We start from the raw sequence: 20,924 nt of genomic DNA, 5'->3' as shown, positions 1-20,924 counted from the left end.
TTCTTCAGCATTCTTTCTTTCTTTTCCTGGATTTTTTCTTTGTTCATCCGTATTTTCATTTCATTCTTCCGTATCTTTTCTTTGATCTGCTGTATTTTTTCTTTGTCCTCCTGTATTTTAGCTTCATTCTCCTGTATTTTTTCTTTGATCTCCTGTATTTTTTCGTCCATCTCCTGTATCTTTTCTTCGTTCTTCTTCATTTTTACTTTGTTCTCCCGCATTTCTTCTTCGTTCTTCTGCAGTTTTTCTATGTAACCCTGTAATTTCCCTATGTACCTCTGTATTTCTCCTTCATTCATGTGCAGTTTTTCCTCATCCCTCTGCTCTTGCCGCTCCTCTTTGAGCCAACCCTTCTCAAAGCTCAGTTTCCCCATGATCTCTCTTACTTCTCTGTCGCTGGGGCAGCCGAGTGAGAAGCGAGCGATTTCGGGTGAGATCCTGTCACAGCTACCGGGCACCTGCTGGGGGAGGCCCGCGGCCCGCCCGCCGCCTTCCCGGGGGGTGAGCTCAGCTCCTCGAGGCCCGCCCCGGCACCTGGGGGGCTGCGGGGACCCCTGAGGGGCTGCGGGGACCCGTGAGGGGCAACGGGGACCCCTGAAGGGCAGCGGGGACCCGTGAGGGGCTGCGGGGACCCCTAAAGGGCAGCAGGGACCCTTGAAGGGCAGCGGGGACCCGTGAGGGGCAGCGGGGTCCCTGAAGGGCTGCGGGGACCTCTGAAGGGCAGTGGGGACCCCTGGGGGGCTGCGGGGACCCCTGAAGGGCAGCAGGGACCCCTGAAGGGCTGCGGGAACCCCTGAAGGGTAGCGGGGACCCCTGAAGGGCAGCGGGGACCCCTGAAGGGCTGCGGGGACCCGTGAGGGGCGGCGGGGCCGTCGGTGCCGTTGAGCGCGCGCTGCCCCCGCCTCGTCCTCCTCCTGAGGCGGCAACGGTCGCGCCGCGTGCCGGGGGGAGGGCGGGGCCCGCGCAAGCCACGCCCCTCCTCCTCCGCCGGGAGAGGGGCGTGTCCCGCGGCCGTCACGCGCCGATTTGCATACGCCGTGCGTGCCGCGGGGCGGGCGGGCGGACGCCGGGGGTGGCGGATCCAAGATGGCGCCGTGCGGACGTGTCCGGAGCCGCTGCCCGGGCCCGGCGCTGCTCCTGCTGCTGGCGCTGGCGGCGCGGCCGGCCGCGCCCGGCCCTCCCGTGGGCCCTCCCGGCGCCGGCGGGGCCCTGCCCGCAGCGGCGCAGCCGGCGGGGCCGGGCGCGGCCGTCCCGCGGAGCGGCCGCGGCGGCGGGGCGGGCAGCGGGTGGAAGCTGTCGGAGGAGGCGGTGTGCCGGGAGGACGTGGTGCGGCTCTGCTCCAAGCACAGCTGGGCCAACAACCTCGCCGTGCTCGAGTGCCTGCAGGACGTTCGCGAGGTGAGGCGCGGGCCCGGGGCCGGGGCCGGGCCTGCCCGCGGCGGCGAACAAAGAGCGGGGTCCGCGGCCCCGCCACCCGCGCTCCCCTCGTGGGTTTGCGCTCCGGCCAGCGGGGTTCGCGCTGCCGAGCTCCGTGGGGCGGGCGAGCCGCTGGCGGGGTGCGGAGAGCGGCCCCTCCTCACCCGCTCCTCGGGGCTCCGGCAGCGCCCGGCGGGCAGCGAGAGCTCCCGGCGCCGGCTTTGTGCGCTGCCTCCGCAGCCCCCGGCGTTGTTCGCTCCCACAGCCCTGCCCGCCTAGCGCTGGGGGGAAGGCGCCGTGCTGGTACCAGCAGTGACCTGAGGAGGTGGTTTTCCTCACGTTCAGGTTCCTGCCTTCGCGTGGAGCTCCGCTGCAGAGGCGGCTGGTTTCCAGTCCTCGCCTGTGCGTGGATGAAACTCGATATACGGTCCTCAGACCTGGCTTAGTTTACGGGGAGGTTTACGCGTTGTTCCCAAACATCTGTCGTGAGCGGTTTAAGTCCAGCTCAGGAAAACTGAGTTGCCAGCTCAGAGTCTTCCAGCTCCATCTTTTCATTCATTCCTGGGTTCTTGCTCCGTTTGAAGCAGCCTTTGGGGGAAGTGCTTTTGGTGAGCTGTTCTGGTGTTGAGGTCCGTGTAGTTCTTGGCTTCTCTGCTGCGAAGTGCAGGAATGTCAGGCTGGGTCAGTTTTAATGGTGCTTTTACCCAAGTGGGAATGCGATTAGGAAAACCTGGGCTCGTTTCTCATCCGTTATTATGGAGACAGCAGATGGCAGTGACAATGGTTACTCTCATCGAGGGGAATCTTGAACCAGTAAGTGTCAGTGATTACTTCTGGTTTATAATCCAAGGCTAATTTAGATTTTTATCTCACTTAGAGTTTTAATTCTGGACGGTTTATTAAGACATTTGTAGATGCTTTAAACGAGTCCTGCTGCAGCATCTCTCACAGTTATGAAATGCTCTGATAATGTGCTTTATGAATAACTTGTCCTTTGCTGTTTCTTCCACCTGTCTGGGACCTTTTGGCCCCCTTTTAGGGAGGCATCCTGTCCAAGAGGATCTTTGGAGCTGCTCTCACAGGAGGTTGCTCCCAAGCTGCCAGCCTGCCAAAAAGGCAGGCTCTTGTTGTTCCTTTCTTCCCAGTTGCATAGCCCCTCCCTTCTCTTTTCATGCTTCCCGTGCTTGTTGGTTTTCTGCCATTTTAGCAAGGTGAACCTCTTTGTGGTCCAGTTGAGCAGCTTTCTGCTGGAATAGTTGTGTCCCTTGTCTGAGTGAGAGCACTGGGGGGGTGGATGCAGGGCTGGGGTGCAGGGAGGTGCAGAAGGTGAAGCTTTGCTTTATTTTCCATGTACAAACCTCTGTGCTGGCTTTGCATATCTCCTGAGAACTCCACTCTTTTGAATGTTATGTCTGCTTGTGGTTTTCCTTTTCCTCTTCTTAAGCCTGCCTGATGTCAGTAGCTTGCTGGCTGTTGGTCTTGTCTGGCTGTGGTGCTGCCTGATGGCCAGTGCTGAAGGTGGATCTTCTCCTGGGTGACATCCCAGGCATCCACAGGACATCTCAGGCTTCTTTTGGACTGAGTTTTCTCCATGAAGGTGCCACTCTGCAGCCCTGTCCTTATTTGTGTGTCAGCCTGCAAGGAGCACTGTCAGCTGGCCTTACCCTCAGCAGTTCTGCTGGGACACTGGGTGGGATGGGCTGTATCCTGATGCAAAAAGGCCTTCCCAGAGGGCTGCTCTGAGAAATTAATTAAAATAACGGACTTGTGCCTATCCCTACCGTGTAACTCTTGATATTTAGGCTGTGAATAGAAGTCACGAGTTGTAAACATTGGGTAGCACTTCAGCTGATAGGGAGCAGGGTCAGATATGATCTCAGATGTTTCCTTTGTGTTGGAGGTGACAGCAGGGGAAACAAGTGACGTATTGGCTGTTTCACTGCTGTTGATATAACTTTTAATTTTGACCCTGGAGCCACTGACTGCTTGTTTGGATGATACCAGAAAAGTGACAATTCCGTTTTAAAATGGATCTAGTCTGAGTCACACAGCCCACTTAAAAACAGTCAGGCTGCAGTAGATGGAAGATTTGGGGGAGTTTTGTGCTTGAGGGTGTCAGTGAGGACAGTGTGTGGACACTGCTTCTCTACAAGTAGCAGGTAAGGTTTTTAGGTGCAGGTAGGCTGCAGAAGCAGCCTTTCTGCTGCAGGTGTTAAAGGTAACCTTACTTTCCTCATAAAAACGCTCCTCTAAAGGGGTGAAGCTTTCAGTTTGAAACTGGAAGTGTTACTGATAATTGTGGTGATACCTGTAAGCCGGGACACTTCTAAGTGTGAATAACCAGGGGAAACAACTGCTTGAAACCTTCCTTTTGAGTCCATAAAGCATAGAGAAAAGGTGTGCTTGTTTTGTTAGTGTGAATGTGGTGATGTTGTTCCAGTACCTGCTGATTCCTAGTGTGTGGGGAAGTGTTTAAAGTCCTCCCTTGCTTTGGCTGGGTAGTTCTCTGTGAATGGGAAGGACAGAAATGTTGAGTCTGGGGTTGACTGGGGCAGGAGCTCAGCTTGTAGAGGGAGCGTTGAGAGAAGCTGTTTACCACACATGTTCAGTAAAGAGTGGTTTGACACAACGAAAACAGTAATAAAAAAACCAAAAACCGACCCACACCCAAACCCCAGCCCAAAACAATGGCACAAAGCAAGAAAACCCGCCCAAACCAACCCCCAAACCAGCACATTTTAAAGGTTTGGTTTTGAGAGGTTACTTGTTTGAAGTATTATCAACACAGTTATTTAAGCACTGTGTGTTTTTAGAATTCTTTTAGAAAGAAAAATCAGACCCCCACACTGATACCAAATACTTCTTACCACTGATTTTTCCACTGAGTGCAGAGTCCACTTCTTCAGGGGTAGAACTCTTCTGCATTTCAGGCTGTCCAACTTTTTGAAAGACAGAAATCAGAGAAAAATCGTTGTTTTCTGCTTTCCTTTTGTAGTAGAAGGATGGGAAGGATGCTCCTTGATTGGAAGTAGTAGTGGTCAGAGCTACTCAGCTTAAGCTATTTTTGAATATAATCAAAATATAGAATAAAACACATCTTTTGCTGCATTTTGCAGATGAATTAACTTCCTTCTAGTTAAAAGTGCTTGTGCACTTATTTCAGCTTTGAGTGACTTAAATTTTGCCATCAAGGTTTTAATTGATGTTCCCATAAGTTTGTCATCATATAATAAGAGTAGAATGAGGTAGTGTATACCTGTGTTTTTAAAGACTGTGTTCCAAAGTGCTCCTTTCTGAAAGGATTCTGGTTTGGAGCCTGTTCCTAGAGAGGCTTCAGAGCTTGCATTTCACTGAGCATGGGCTGCAGCCCCTGAGCCCTTTTTTTGTGGGCTGCCTGTTAAACTGATTTGCATGGTGGCTGTAGTATAAATAAACCCAGGAAATATTAATATTTTTGCTAGGTAACAGTTTTTGCTCGATTAATGGTGATTTGCATTTGAAGCAAAAGGTGTTGAATTTGAGGCAGGAGACGTTAGAAGGTACGAAAATAATCTTAAGCAGCAGCTCTCTTATGGGGTTTACTAATGGAGCATAATTTTACTGTTAAAATCTACCTTGGAGCTGGTTAATTGCTGAATGAACTCCATGCCATAATTGCTGAGCTTTACTTGCATTGCACTTGTGAAGTTTGTGTAATACTTAAAGCATTTGTATTAATCTGTATAATGCTAATGCATTAGAGGCTAAATATTGTTTCTGAGATCAAACAGTCGTGGTTAAGTTGGGATTAGAGATCAAAGTCTTGGCTTCCTGCTCCTTTCTTCATCCTGAATGGTTCCGTTTCTTTGGCAGCACCTTTGTGGCACAGACAGTGCTGGAGTTCTCTGCTGTTTGGAAAGAAAAAGGCTCTCTTAATGTTGAGGGTTGGGTTAAGAACAAGACAAGTTATTATGGAAGCTGTGTATTTCCAGAATGGTATTTTTACTGGTTTGTCAGGTGTTTAATCCATGTAAAAGGCCAGGGTTAGGGAGAGTGTTCCATTTGATGGGCTGGGAACTGCCATATTTCTTCTGTTTGAATGTTTTATTCCTCACTCTTTCTGGACCTGAGCTCCTTAAGTGATCTGATAAAATAGTGCCAGTGAAATTACTCGTTTTAAAGTTCCAGACAGCAGCACATGCTTGGAGTCTTTATCTCTTTTGGTAATACTGTAATTGTAGGAAAAGTTGTGTGTGCTCGGTCTCTGTCCTGGTCCTTCAGTGTTTCTGCTTTTTTGGTAAATGGATTGCAAAAGCAAAGGGCTTCCCTGAAGCTTTTTGCTTGCATTGAGGTAGATGAGTGTGATCTATCTCAGTAGCTTATTTTATTTTATTCCTCTTTTATCTCTGTAATTTATTGAGTTAAAGAGCAAAGGTTTTGTTTTGCCTCGACCTGCGACACTGTCTCCTCTTTGGGCACGTGCTGGTGCTGTTTCCATCCCTCACAGCTTCCCCATGCACGGGTGGCATTTACAGCACCCTTTTTGAGATGTCTCGTTTGTGGCAGCAAATGACTGCTTACCTGTCCTGAGCTAACCAGGTGATTGAGGGCTGTGGATTAAACATAGCCAGGGGGTGGGCTGGTTTTTAGGAAATGCAGGTTGTGAAGCCACTCTTGACAGAGCTGGGCATCTCCTTCAGCACTTACGGTTTTGTTGTTTTTGTGGTTTTTTTCCCCAGAACCTCTTGGCATTTTGCCTGCCCTTCAGGTGAGCTGCTTTGAGTGGCAGCTGCCTGTTCTCAGGGTGGGAGGTTGTGGAATGGAGGCTGGTCTGGCTCTCTGAGCGTTGCTGTTGCGAAGGAGCAGGCAGTCAGTATTCCAGGGATGCTCTCACAGTGCCTGCAGCATTATCATCTGGTTCAGACATCAGCACTCAAAGGGTTGGGTTTTGTTAAAGGCAATGATCAGAAACCTGAAAGATGTTCCTTCAGCCTTGCCAAGGGCTTTGCTTACACTCTCTCTTTTTTCTGAGGGTTATTGACCTGGTGATGATTCCAAGTCTGTAAAGGGCACGGGAGTTTAAGAACTCTTAACATGCTTAAGAAAAATAAAAGGAGAGTTCTTACCTGCATACTCGGAGTTGAGCTAACTTAAAGGAACAATGTGCTGCAATTTTAAGAGATGAGTTAATTATTGGGCTGTAACTGGACTCTGTGAGTTGAAGCCTGTGCATCTAAATGAGAAATTTTTCAGATACTCTCCTGTCTTAAACTGCATTTAATGAAGAATTTACAGTGGCTTGTGGTAGAAGCTAATTAATTGAAATGGTCAGGATGGTCCCTACTGCTTCTGAAATTCCTAAAATGGAAGATGGACTATCCAAGTGAGTGGAAGGGAATGGTTGGACCTGGGAGAAAGGGATTTAGACCATTAGATTTTGAAAGGAAAAAAGAGCAACAACAACAAAAAAATGATGGAGACAAGGCTGGAACACTCTCTGAAGCTTTTCCTCCCGAGGCTCGGCTTCTTAACCGAGATTAGCTGCATTTTCTTCCTGAGGATCTTGTTTTCCCTTGTGTTTGGATAATGTAAGCCCAGTTTGCTCCTGGCTTTTGTAGTTAAGTCTTAAAGTAAAATACTAAATATACTTCAAAAATCTGATTTGTTTTTCGGTTGGTTACTTTGGCATCAGCCTTTGCCTTCCTCTCAGGATGCAGCCATATTTCCAAGTGCTCTTTTCATCTTGCTGAAGCCACGTGTGAGCTGAAGAGAGGGGAGGATGGACTCTGTCCTGCCAGGCCCTGGACTTACTGCCTTGGGACCAGAGCACTGGGCACAGCTTCTTAGTCCTCATATCTTTAGCTGCACTTTACTTGTCTGAAAGACTTGCTTTTGTGGTTTTTTTTTTGGGTGGTGGCTTTGGTTTCCTTCATTTTGTGCTGTTCCTGGCAGGCTGACACTTGTGGTGGCTGGTTGTGTTATCAGTTTGGCTCAGTAAAAGGTTATCTTACAGGTCTGCTTCCTGCAGAGAGCTGGCACTGCTGGGGCTCTGCACACCCAGGAGGAAGGGGATGAAATCAAATTCACAAGGGGAGAAGTCAAGTTTGCTGCAGGCTGGGCAGCCTGGGCTGAGCTCAGGGTGAACTGAGAAAGCTGGGTTAGGGGGAGGTGATTTATTGAGCCAAATAGCTGCAATATATTAAAAAACAAAGACCTGGTCAGTTGTTACAGTAGAGACACATGCAGCCAGGTTGTGCTTTCCCTGCTTGCACTCTTTTCCTCCCTCGGAGTGGAAGGAAAGAGATCTCTCTAGTGCTGCTTTGAGTTGTCATGATTGGAATGGAATGTTCTGAGGAGGGATTATTCTTGGCAAATTGTGTGCTGTGTTTGTTTTCTAGCGTAGAGATAATGTCTAGGTGTTCTTTATAGTGCAGCTTTCCTGCATGTGAGCACCACTTTCTCAGTAGATTCTGATTTTTTGGTATTTTTTCCAAAGTAAGCTTGCATTTTCCAAGGCTTTGAAGTTATCCTTCCTAATAAAAAAACCCAAAGAATTAGGTGAATAAAAGGTCTAGGTATTGCCTTTTTATTTGAAATATTGCTTTAAAATAGGGGTTTTTTTTGATCTTCTGACTAATTCAGTTTTAAGGTCTGTAAAGTTGGTTGCTATGGAACTAAAATTTTTCATTTCTGTTAGCTGATAATTTTCTGTCATCACGGAATACCTTTATTATCATCAGTGCTGGGGCTAAAGACCAGTGTCTCTTGCCAGGTAACACCACAGGGACAAAGGACATTATTCATGCAGGACAGGAATGCTTATTTGCTGCATTTGTTATTTTTTGCATCTTTGCCTGGAAAAATGCTTAAGAACTGCTGAGGTGACCAAAAGGTGGTGTTTACTGTAGTAAGTTTTCATGGTTTCTCTACAGGCCTGAAGTGTTTCACTCCTTTGCAGGCAGTGGTAGAACTCTGTGCTCTTCTGTGAAAAACTTCTTGTAGTTTCCTGAGTGGAGTCACAGGAGTTTTGAGTCTCTTCTTGAGAATGTAACTGGTTATGTTGATATAATTAATTACTTATATGTAACAGGGTGGGTTAATAACAAATGGCTCTTCCAGCCCTGCTATGCAGAATCAGTCAGGCCAGTGTGCTGTCTTTGTTAAAATAATAATGACTAGCTTAATCTGGTGGCAAGTTTGCTGTTTAGATCTTTTGAATTTTAATGGGAGTCTCACCAGCCTCCATCGTGCTCAGTAGTTTGCTAATTGAGGCTTTCTCTTCTGGACTGTCCTGTTATTGCAGGGTAAAATACTTTGCACCAAGTGAAGTGCAAAGCAAACTCAGCAGAGCATGCATTCTTCCAAGTGTCCAAGTAATTGCCCTACAAAAGAGTTTTTATGGAATTAAACAAAAACCGGCAAACCCGAACCTGCTTGGCTTGTAGACTTTCTGTGACAGCCCAGACTGATTTGAGCTGAGTCAACTTCTGTTACGCTGTTCTCAGCTGACTTGAACTAAGATCTGGAAGGAGCTTACAGTAAGCTCTTTCCTTATCAAATTGATTTCTTGGCTCATGTCTATCTCTGTGGCCTATCTATGTATGTCACAGAATCATGAAAAATGACCACTTTCAAGTAAAACCACTGCAACACTGCAGTTGTCATAATTTGCGACAGGAATTGTTCATAAGACTGCAGTTCTTTAGTTATTTGTATGGTGATTTAAACAAATCAGTATTAATGTGATCCTTCTGTTGGAAAATTCAGACAGCCTACTTAAAATCTCATCTGCACTGATACAAGGTCCTGAGAACTGTTGACTCGAGTTGTATTTGTCAAGCATTTTGTGTTGCTCTTCACTTGTGAGGTTTTGGTGCTTTTTTTATCGTAGAATTGTAGCATCGTGGAAGGTTTTGTGCTGGAAGGGATCTTAAGGTTCATCTCATTCCAACCCCCTGCCATGGGCAGGGACACCTTCCCCTGTCCCAGGTTGCTCCAGGCCTTGTCCAACCTGGGTTTGAACACTTCAGGGATGGGACTTCCATAGCTTCTGTGGGCACTGTGGTTTTGATGCCTCAGCACTTGAGCTGGGTGAGGGGTGAGGTGCTGCATCTCCCACTGTGACACAGGTATTCAAATCCCTGATGGCAAATGCCTCAACCTGCTGAGGTGCAGAGCTGACTCTGCAGCACAAGTCAAAGGTCTTGGGAATGCAGTAACATAAGGGAAGGCTTTCCAGGCAGTGCTCAGCAGCCACCCTCACTTGTTGCTGATTAGCTGTGTGAAGCATCACTGTTTTTTAAAGCCCCCAAAAGAAAAGACTGAAACAGTAGTTAGTGGTGCAAGTTTTCCCTGTGTTTGTGTTAAGCACAGTGCTGTAATGGGGCTGCTGTGGTGAATGCTTGTCCTGTCTCTAGAAATCACCTGGGCATGTGTGGTTCTAGGGAACATTTCCTTCAGCTGATTCCCAGCTCTGAAGGTGTACACTCATCCTAGTGTGATTGTTAATAGCCTTAATTAGATGTACATGTCCAAAACACTGGTAGTGAGAAGGGTGGGATTCTTCACTTCCCTCACAGAACACAGAGCGTTGCAGTGTTTCGTATTTTTGCTTCACAGTCTGTGCTTGGGCAGGCACTGAACGTGTCAGCCCTCACTGCTGGTACCCTCCCCTCTGACCCCACAAAGAGCAGCAGTGTGTAGGGCAGGCTGGCCTGCAATAGGACAGAGTTTGCTGCAGCTCAGGCACTCAGCAGTGTGGCTTGAGCTTGCCCACATCAACCCCCTCACGTGCTCTGAGGCTGCCTTGGCTTCCTTTCCGTGAGCAGCTCACAGGTAAGGCCCACACAAAGGACAGGAGCAAACAGCAAGCCACAAAGAGGGTTTTTGGTTTCCCTCCCCTCCTCCAGGCATTTGTGAACTCTTGCAGCATCCTCTTGTGTAAAACCATAGTCTAAACTTGTTCTGCTAGGGAGAGTGCTGATGGAATTTAAATTCTTCTCCTTGTATGTCAGCTCTTCCCAAAGTAATTTCCCCAAATACTTTCCTTCCTGGAGGCATTTTGGTGAAACCCATCATGACTTTCTGATGCCCTCCAAGATTATTTAATAAATGCTGTCCTCTAATGCCTGTTTTACTCACTAGGGTTCACAGTATCTCCAGCTTACAGTACTTGCAGAAGGCATTTTCTGAACACTTTCTAAGAATGCTGGCAAGCTCAGGTAAGCTGTGTGATGTTGGGGAGGAGTATTCAACTTGGTTTTCTCTGCTGTACAATTAGAAGAGAAGATGAGAATCATTGCTGCAGTCATTTCACCTACTGGTTGCTGGCCCAGCACAGCTCTGTGATGCAGAGTGGTGTCTGGATTGGCACAGGACAAATGGAACTGGCAAAGCCTACCTGTGGTTTAGAGCTGTGCATCATGAATAACTTTAAATAACAGTGCAGCATACTGTTATCATCCTAAAAGGATTGTCTGTTGAGAGATGGAGTTTGGTCTCTGACTGTAGTCACTTCTACATTGCCTTGTGGAACCACAGATTTGGAATTAGGGTCCTGTTCAGGAGATGGAAATTTTAGCTTAAAGAAAAAGCCCCTCTGTGAACTTGATGTGGAGCCATTCAAGCAAGAATGTTAAAAAAGGCAGATATTAAGAGAAGGTAGCAGAGTAGCTTATAGCCTGATAGGCATTACAATGCTGGAGAACCTCTGTATATCTTCAAATCTTTGTCTCAGCTTTTAAGACAAGAGTATTACTTCATATACTGTGATTATTCTGATCTTAGCTGGGCCAGAAGAGTCTTTCTGAACTGAACTGTTGTTCTCAGAAACCAAAAATAAACTTGTGGAGGCTGGCTAATACTACAATCCACTACTTTGGGAACCACGCTGCTGAAAGTACTCCTGAGCAGCCCTTTAGGGCTTTGGCGTGGTTTTCTGAGTTCTTTATTTGTGTGTTTCACACTTTCTGTAGCATTAAAAGCCATAAAATAAATCAAGAGATCATTTTTGAAGGGTATCTGAAATAACGCTTCGGAGCTGTCAAAACACTGTGTGTGAGTGCAGCTTGGGCAGTGTGAGCAGTGCAGTGCTGTTTGTTCACTCCCACGTTTACAGAGCTCACTGCTCCTTGCTTTATCCTCTTCTGGGGTTCAGTCCCTTGGCAGCACCTCAGACCTGAGCCCAGGACTGCAGCAATGAGCCCCCTCCTGTGTACACTGGTTGGTTCAGGGCCGTGGGGACAGGGGAGCCACGTGGGTGGTTGGGAACGATCATCTTTACAGGAGGAGGCTGGGAAGGGTGGCCAGCTGTGTCTCCAGCTGTGAAACCACCTGGAAGCAAAGGGAAGGATAGCAGTGCCAGGGTTCCTCTGATAGGATCCAGTCCCTCCTGCTTCCCAGCTGGGACTCCTCCTCCCCTTCTCTCCTAGGGATAATAGAGCAGTAGGCTTGTGTGGGGCATCTGGCTCTGTAGCTGTCATTAGTAGCCGAGGTGGACACATCTTGTTCCACTGTTTTTTGGTTTTGCATGGACTTTGTCATATCCCTTGTTATTCAAATGTCAATCCAAAGCTATGCTAGCTAAATCATCCTAATTAAGACTCTCCAGAGTGAGGTACAGGGACTATTATTCTGGTTTGTTCTTGTGTGGAGGGTGCTTAGTTTCATAGAAACACACTGTAATATTCCATGATGCTGATAAAATCACAGAATTGGCCTGATGACGGTGAGTACAGTAGCTGGAAAGAATGATTCATTTCATACAGAAACAAATAAGAGGTTCTGATTACAATTTTTTGGATCCCATGGCATATTGCTGGAATTTTGACCGTGCAGGTATTTATCTGGAAGTTCCAATGTTTTTGGTTGGATGCAGTAACAGTAGAAAGATGCTGCCTTTCCCTGGCAGAGGTACAAGGTCAGGTGAATCTTCTGGAATAACAGGGACTCGGAAGGTATTGGAATCCTTTCAGTCCTGGTGTTCCAGGTAGCTGTAGTTGTTGGTGGCCCACAGGCTGAAAACGTGGGCAGGCAGTGACTCTGTGCTGTGCTGTGAGCAGAGGTGAGCTCTGCTTGGTTTTTTTTTTTTTTTGCTTTTCAGCATTTCATGTTCCATAAGAGTTGAGTTTTGCCCCTGCAGTCCTGGGAACGGGTAGCATCTCTTCTGAATCATGAACAGCTTGTGGGGTTCATTTTTAATTAATCTCTCACCTGAATGGTTCTATTATTCTTTATTTGTTCTTCCTTACAAATAAAAGATAGGAACATGTTTAGCATGTACTGGCAAGACTTGCTGTATGAAAAGATAACAGTACACTGGGTGTTGGTCTGAGTTCCTTGGTGTTCCACGTCCTTTCTTGCAGTCTGTTCCTCGCTTTAATCCATGGAAAGTGCTTTGTGAAAATATGGACGAATTTCTTTTGCCTGCAGCTTCTCTGAGTCTTAAAAACATTGTGGGATTGAAATGCTGCTTCATCCTTCTTGTGGAGCAAATCTGCAACATGTTTCAGTCCCAAAGTCAAGAGGAGCAATGTGCTATTTCTGTACCAGGATGCCTGAGGCTCTCATCAGAGAGAAGTGTGAGCTGGAGTAGAATGCTACTGACCTGAGGAGTGTGTTTGTTCTTAGATTTGATATTCACATGCCTGGGAAATATGTGGGATTTGACTAGGCATTCTTCTTCCCAGAAAACTGCAGCTCCTCCTTTTGATGTGACATCCACACTGGGAGCAGCTGTGGAGGAGGGAAGGGGCACGGCCAGCTTGTCCTCAGGTTCTCTGGACTACGTGTCTTGCTAAGTTTCTGACATGTGTTTATGGAGTTGCATGTAATCTGCAGCAGTGTGTGGATCTGCCTGAGGGGTGTGTGTGAGGGATCCACTCTCACTGCAGGAGTGCTGCAGTGCTCCCCTGGCTCTGAGTCTGTGGGTGCAGCTGGGGAGTTTTATCAATGGAACTCTCTCTTGAGAAGGAAGTGCTTACCGAGGAAAACAACTGATAAAGTTACCAAAATAACCCTTGCTCCCTGGAGAGCTGCTGGAGGAGGGGAGAGGGAGGCCTGGCAGGCATACTTGTATTTGAATAACATGACATACCATGCTATGAAAGGGTTTAGGGTGAAGGGAGCAGGGGGGGCTGCACTTCCAGCCCCTCGGGCTTGCTTTGTGTTCAGAGCTTGCTTGCTTGGGTGGAGTGTGTGGGATCGAAATGTTAAATTAAGCTTAATAGTTTTAAATCTTGGCATGTGTCAGGCTTGTCCAAGCTTAAATAAACTGAGTGGAGAACTAAAATTATGTGCATCTCTTATGCACACGTGCCATGGTTGAGTACTTATTATGTACTTATGATCGGGGCCCAGTTTTTTACAAGGTGTTTAAATTTCTACAGAATGCCACAGTGAACCTAAGATTTTTTTTATTATTATTATTTCTACAAACTGTTAAACAAGCTGTGAGTAATCTGTTTGTTTGGGGTTTTTTGGTTGGTTGGTTTGTTTAAGAAAAAGACTCCCCAGTTGACATCATTTATGCTGTTTGACTATTTACTTGTTTTTGAGGAATCCGTGTCCTGAATGGTGATTTGGGTGGGTGTTTCAGAGTAGTTTATGCTGTAAATTTGAGGCAGTACTCAAGCAAGATAGCAGCAGGGGCAGTGGCTCTGTCTGCAGAATGGCTTGAAGGGCCATGTTGGCCCATCCAGCTGAGTAGCAAGTTCTGTGGCAGGTGGGGAGTGTGTTCTAGAGATGTGTCGATAGTTACAGCTAAATTGCCACGTGAGGATTTGGGATTTCCCTATTCCCATAAGGAGAAACAGCCTTCCCTTGGATATCTTTAGTAACAGGCTCCTTTTTGTTTGCTTAGGAAATAAGCTGACCTGTCTGGTCACTCATCCAGAAATGTTCCAAGGTACCAGTTTCTGGATGACGTGGTCAGCTCTTGTCCCAGGAGGGGTTTCTCTGGATAAAGCAGGGCATGTTCAGTACAGCTCTCAAGTACTAGATACAGCTCTTGCACCCTAAGATCTCGCTGCATTGTTTGGAAACAAATGAGGCAAATCTGTTTGATCACAGAGCTTCTCCCTGGTTTAGTGCTTGTTTTTGAAGAAGGGATGGTCTCAGGGATGTGTTTGGCTGGTTTGGGGAAGGAGTGGATAGCGAGTGTTTCAGCTGATAGAAAATTTGGTTTGTCCTCTTTAACACTGGACACCATGACATTCAGTAATGCCAGTAATATATGGGCTAATTGTATGGATATTTTAGGCTTTTCCTTTCTGAACCCAGCATTATGTTTATCCTATGTCAGGGGAAGGTGATTAAAAGCTTCTAATGAACGTTTCCTGGAGGTTTCTCTCGCTTTTACAAGTGCTTTGTTTCTAAGGTCAGCACTCCCTGGAGGTTTGCACGCCTCAGCCAGCCCTTGATATGGAGCTCTTGTCCCGCTTTTCCTGCTGTCTTTGTGATGTGTTAAAACCTCTGCAGAGTGCTTCAAGAGAGCATTCCTGGGAAAGCCACGTCTGTCTGCTCTGTTCTGTCGTGCTTTGTGACAGTCGTGGCAAGGGTGTTTTTGGGGGAGGCTGAAGTGGGATGGGTTGCTGGTTGGGTCAGGCTGCTGCAGGTGCTCAATGCTCTGGATCTGAGTGTCAGAGGTGATGGGATGGAGAAGGATGCTCCAAGAGAACATGTTAGCACAAGCACCCATCCACAGGGAGGGCACACTGAGGCATGGTGTTATGACTGTGCACTGCATGCTGCTGACAATCTGCAGTGATGGGCAGTAGCTGGAGGTCTGGCCATCTGATGAAGTGAGCACTGATTTGACTCACAGAAGCAAATTAAAGCTGTGAGTAATAAGTTTCTAGCAGTTTTCTGCTTCACTGCTAAAGGCTCCTATGGCCAGGGCAGCTGAACAAAACACACAGCAGTTCTTGGGCAGGGGGGGAAAATGGAAGGTGGGTCCAGCGTGCTTGGCTGTGAATGGCAGTACTTAAGAGTGGCTTCATGTGTTTCAGTGGTCCCTGTTCCAGATCTGCTCATCCCTGGGGAGACCTGGACAGTGTCAGCTCATCTAGATAAAACTCGGGTGCCTGAAGATGCAAGTCAAGACCTTGTGGGAAGAGCTTAGTACTAAAGTCAGGAGGGATTTTGGTTCTCTGTAACAGAAATAGGGCAAAGACTTGGTGAAGCCTTGATGGGAAAAGGTGTCCATGTTAGAGGTGACTGGGCTTGGGGGGGTTAAAATTTGCACCTGTGACACGTGGCTGTGTAAATGAATTCAGATTAGATATCTAGGGAGGCTAATGGAAACATGTTTTAATGAACCCTGGCTAATTACTATATTAACTTCTTGATCAATACCCAGGAGACCTCAAACTGCTTGCAGATTGTTTTTTTTTTGAAAGCCCTGCTCTTATATATATTTTAAATCTGCATATAATCAAAACAACTGGAATCACTTGGTTTGTAGACTTCTGGTTCACCAGGACTTTATAATATTTGGCTGTGGTCTGTAAATTAAAGCTGAAGACTTAAGCACTTCCAAAAGCATTAATTGTGAATTTCAGTGGGAGGTGCAGAGGAATAAATGGGCTTGAGGGAGCAGATAGTAGGAGAGAACATGAGCTTCTGGAATAATCTTTGGTATAAGTGTATGACAAGGCTGAAGTGTGTGGTTTTCTGGAAGAGGAAAGAGTTCTTGTAAATACTTGCTGGTGCATGTATGTTCTTAAAGTGACCTGTATAAAGACCACCTCTCATGTTACCTCAGAACCTTGGTTTTCTTCAGAATACTGTGAAAGAATTTCAGTGGAGGCAAGATTAGTATTAAGCAGAAATGTCAGGCAGGCAGCCTTACCCTGAAGGGATAAAGTACTGTCTTTAAATTGGTTCATATTAAGGAAGCTGGGATATGTTTAGCCTTTTCTGATTGAGCTAATTAGCAAGGCACTATTGTGTGTTCATGGTTAATACATCCCTGTGTGTGCAAATGGATAATGAATGCATAACCAAGCTAAGAAAGGTAACCCTTCAGCAAACAATCTGCAACACTGTCTCCTTCAGCCTCCTTTCATGGATTCCTTGAAGCGTTCCTGAGAACTGCCAAGTCTGTCAGACACGTGGCTTTTATTCCTTGCTGTATTCGACCCCTTGCAGCTTCTGATCTCCCCTTGGTATCACCACTGATTGTATCAGTGGAAAAGCATCTGTCCAGCCTGCTTTGCCCTGGATGGCCAGGGAAGGGTTCAGCTCCCGAAGGTTTTAGCCCCTTTTGCCCCTTTAGGCCCCATTTGCCACCCTCTTCCTACACTTGGCTGGCAAAGGGGCCCCAGAAGCAGCATGGGCCTTGGGAAAAGCAAGTCTGGAGCCTGCTGGTCTCATTAAGGGGATCCCAAGCAGTATCCTCTGTGTTAATGGACATCATGTCACACTAACTTAAAACCACCCACAAGCCCCAAATTGTAGGCCTTGGTGAAAACTGTAAACCCTCACTGAGTCCCACTGAAATGATTTAGTGCTTAATGGGCTGACTGAATGGATCCTCTGCCCTGGAGCTTTTCAGGATTGGAAGTGGCAGTTAATTGGAGGAGCTGTTCCCGAGGTATGAGCTGTCTGCTCAAACGCTTTTTTATTAGACCCCAAAAATTTGGTAAGCGGTGGAAAACTTGAGAGGGATGTTGTCACTTGCAGCCAGAGAAACCAGAGCCCAGCTGGGTCTTGAACTTTGTAAAGAGAGAAGTCCCTGGAGCAGGCAGGTAGCAAACAGGGTTAAGAGATAACATGGAAATCATGGGACTTGGAGGCAGAATTTGGCTCTTCCCCCTCTTACAGAAAGCCAGACACACCCTTCTCATAAATTTGAGCTCCTCCATCCTGTGCTGTCTGAAAGCTGCAGTTGTGTAATGTTGTGTAAGTGTACTGTTCCCTTGAAGTTTTTGGAAAGATCACAAGATGGAAAAACAGCCAGCAAACTTTGTTCTCCATATTACTCCAGAAATGAATGGGGAATTTGGAATTTTATGCTTTAGTGTCACTGTAGAGTTGGCTTTCCATGTTCTCTTATCTTCCATTTAATGTTGTTGCTTTTGTGCCTAACTCTTGTCTGCTTTGTTTCATTGCTGGTACAGCTCTTGTTTAAATAAGGAAAAAATCCCTGTTCCGTTATCAAGAGATTGTTCAAGCATGACTAGAGATAAAATTAACTAGCAAGTCAGTGGTCTGAGGAGTGGCTTTAGATGACAGCTCACATTCCCTACTCAAAATGACCTAAGGCAGTGATATAAAAAGGCAGGGGTGGGCATGGCATATCAGCTGGAGTGAAACCTTTCATCCACTGCTGGAGATGAAAGGATGAGGTCTAACCTTAATAGTGGGTCAGCAGAAGATAGCTTTGTTTTGTATGCAGAAGTTTAACAATTATTTGACAGTTATCACTCTTTGGGGCTTTCTGTGCTCGTGCAGTGCAAAGCTCATCTGGCTTGTGGCCTTCATAGGGCTCTTATTGAACAGCCTCAGTAAATGATTGTTATCACAGTGATTTTTTCCTTCAATCCTGTTGTTAGTGTGTGGCAAGAAGGTGGGGATCAAATATAGACAAGGTTTCTAACTGCTGGGCATACTGAGTTTTATTTTTTTAATGTTAATACCCTTTTCACCTTGGTCCTCCTGGCTGTGCTGAGGGCAGAGCAACTGCTGTACAGCTGTGAAATGCTTCAGAGCCTGCAAATATTCCAGTAAATCTTTTGAGAATAGGCAAATCCATTCTGTAGTTTTACTGCAGTGAATTCCTAGTGTAGATCCCAAGTCCTGACTGAAGGATTTTCTCAGTGTGATTCAGTGCCTGCTTGGATTTTCAATGGCAACAGCTGTGCTGGTGAAAAATCATATCTGGTTGATGTCTTCCAAAGAAACGTGTAGAAAAGACCATAGCCATTCAGACTTCCTGGGAGCAAAAGTGATGAGTTAACACAGTAATTGTACCTGGTTTTCATCCTTTACTGCTTAATTTTCTGTCGTTTCATAGCAAATAACATAATAGAATTTTACATTTTCCTCAACCTTTGAGGTTCTTGAAACAAACGGGTTTTCTTATTAATGGGTCATCTACTGGCAATTGTGTTCATTGATGGAAGTATTATTAAAGAGACAACTCAGCTGGTGGTCCACAGCTCGGTGTATTGATGGTTGTGTTCAGAAATCTGCTTAATTCAGTGTTGAAATGGGATGTCTGAATGTGTTGCTGTGTGCAGGCTCCTTTGCGGGCTGTCTGCAAGTAGTTCAAAAGCTGGTGCTTCTTAAACATGAAAGAGAGCCTTGCAGCCAGCTGCGTTGGGAGAAAATCATTTCCTTGATCTCACAGCTGCTTTATAATCTCCTGCAAGGATATCCTGGGCCACATCTGGGGAGCTTTAGTGCTCGAGGAGCCTCCTGTGCCACAGCTCGATGCTGTGTGCAGGGTTAAGCCAGTTGAGCTGCTGTCAGGACCGAGCTGTGAACTGGATTCCTGAGGGAACAGCAGGTTTGCAGGGTGGACCCACAGCTGAATGAACCCTTAACTCAGACAGCCCAGCTCCTCAAACAGTGCCAGTGGTGATGGTGTTCAGGATGAACCAGGAGCAGGGGATGGATGGGGATTGTCAGGAGTGCAGCAGGAGTGGATTCTTGAGCCTGGTTTGAACTGTGGTGCTTTGTCTCCAGAGCAGCAGGTGGGTCCCACAGGCAGAATGGTCAAGGAGCTGGGCAAGACTTCTTAGACAAGTCTTAAGTGTGCCTGTTAGAAGGACAGAAGATGCACGTGAACCTCAACATATGTAAGTCTTAATTCGAGCCCGTGGGCTATGACTTTGCAATATCAACTGAAAATTGAAGTTACAGTGTGGTGTTAAACTGAGGTGCAGCTTTGCAATGGTATTACTCTCGGCTTTGAAACCATACAGTTATTGTCTGATAATGTCAAGTGATCCATCTTGGAGGTTCTGGAGAAAATAAAATGAATTCTCCGAAGCTGAGGTGCCAGTGAGTCTAATGTATGACAAACAGCAGCGATAATTGAGTTTTATTAGACTTGGCAACATAAGACCTCTACAACTAAGCTGAAGGGGCTTTTGATTTAAGCATAATGCTACGAGTATTAGTGTATAAAAGAAGGTTCAGAGAGAAAGGATGCTGCAGAGTGTGTTTACAGGTAGTTGTAACACCTCCTTTCCTCGCCGCCTCCTCTCTTCTTAATCCTGCCCTTGCCTGTGAATGTGACTGCTGAGCAGAACTGCCTGAATGTGCAGACTTCAGAGCTGCACACACCTAGCCTGTTGCTAAGCTTCACTCTGGCATACTCTAACAATGGTTTGCTTTCAGACTTAATTCTGTTTAATTTTGTATTTTGTGGTAAAATGAGGCTCTCTGGTTAGGCTAATTTGCCATTATTTCCTCTAACCTTGCTCAGACTTGCAGATTTGTTTTGCAAGTCTCAAAAGATGTCTGATATTAAACCAGTTTTAGTTCTTCAGATCTGAGATAGGCAAGTGTTGAAATGTATGCTCAGTCAACAAAAGGAGCACCTCGCTTTACTGTGAACTTCTGGGTGGCTCACAGGCAGATGGAAATGTGCTTGAAAGAGGGGTAGAGACTTTATGGAAATGCTTCCTTGTCCTTTCCAGTCAATACAGAAAGGTTGTCTGGTGCAATTTTCTGGTGACCTGTTTCTAATTAACATGCAAATTAACTGCTTGGTGCTGGAAATCAGGATTGCAAATACAAAGTGCTAATATGTGTTAGGCTGGGAAATCCCCGGCATCTGCTAAAGCTCCAGCACTGTCTGGAGTGGTTCCCTCTGGAGAAAGAGCTACTGCAACCTGCTGTCAAACGGCTCCTTTGTCTCACTTTAAAGAGAGCAGGTTTTAATTTGTGGTGTTGATGCTTGTTGCCCCGTGTGGGGAGTCATTTGAGTGCACTTACAGCCTGATTCACCAAAACTGGCTGTGGTGAAAACAGCCCAGATGAGCTACTCCAGATATTTCCCTGGAGGAGCTGCAGTGTTTTGTGAAGTAACTTACTTCTTTGTACCAGTGTTACAAGTGCCAAGTAAATGAAGAAATTAGCATATTTATTGGTGCTTGTCATCACTTAAAATTTGTTTTTTCATTAAATACTGCTGTATGATTTATATTTAGAAAGTGGCTTTGATGTAACGGGTAGAGATGATTAATTTAGTAAAGCTCTGGTCAGAAAGTGAGATTGTGCCTTTGTCCTTGAGGCATCTGCTTGTTTTGATGTCACAAAACATCTTATTTTTCCTCTTCAACATTTTTGTGCCAACATTTCCTATTAGTAATGATTGTAACAGCTGATTTAGTAAGACATTTTGGCACAAGCTCTATAAAGGACAATAAAACCCCACTTGATTTTCGGATCGCTACTTGTTTCTAGTGCTGGCAGTTAAGAGAAAGACCTTTTGTGCAAACCAGGCAAATTTCAAATGGAAAAAATGAAGAAAATAAGTGCTCAAAACCCCTTTGCCAAAATGCAGCTAAAAGTTAAGC

At 46.2% G+C, this 20,924-nt stretch overlaps 1 protein-coding gene across 1 annotated transcript in view; it reads left to right on the top strand.

Annotated features, from left to right (window-relative positions):
* Positions 1-1,081: 1,081 nt before the first annotated feature.
* Positions 1,082-20,924, top strand: part of GLG1 (golgi glycoprotein 1) — a 77,440-nt gene continuing 57,597 nt past the window's right edge. The window contains exon 1 of the mRNA XM_050311146.1: positions 1,082-1,398. Within this exon, the coding sequence (XP_050167103.1) occupies positions 1,087-1,398 (312 nt within the window). The 5' untranslated portion in view covers positions 1,082-1,086. The remainder of the gene's footprint in view (positions 1,399-20,924) is intronic.

This window comes from Myiozetetes cayanensis, unplaced genomic scaffold (assembly GCF_022539395.1).
Source record: "Myiozetetes cayanensis isolate MyiCay16 unplaced genomic scaffold, myiCay2020 scf16, whole genome shotgun sequence".
Taxonomy (NCBI): domain Eukaryota; kingdom Metazoa; phylum Chordata; class Aves; order Passeriformes; family Tyrannidae; genus Myiozetetes; species Myiozetetes cayanensis.
This window is presented reverse-complemented; position numbering and strand designations above follow the sequence as displayed.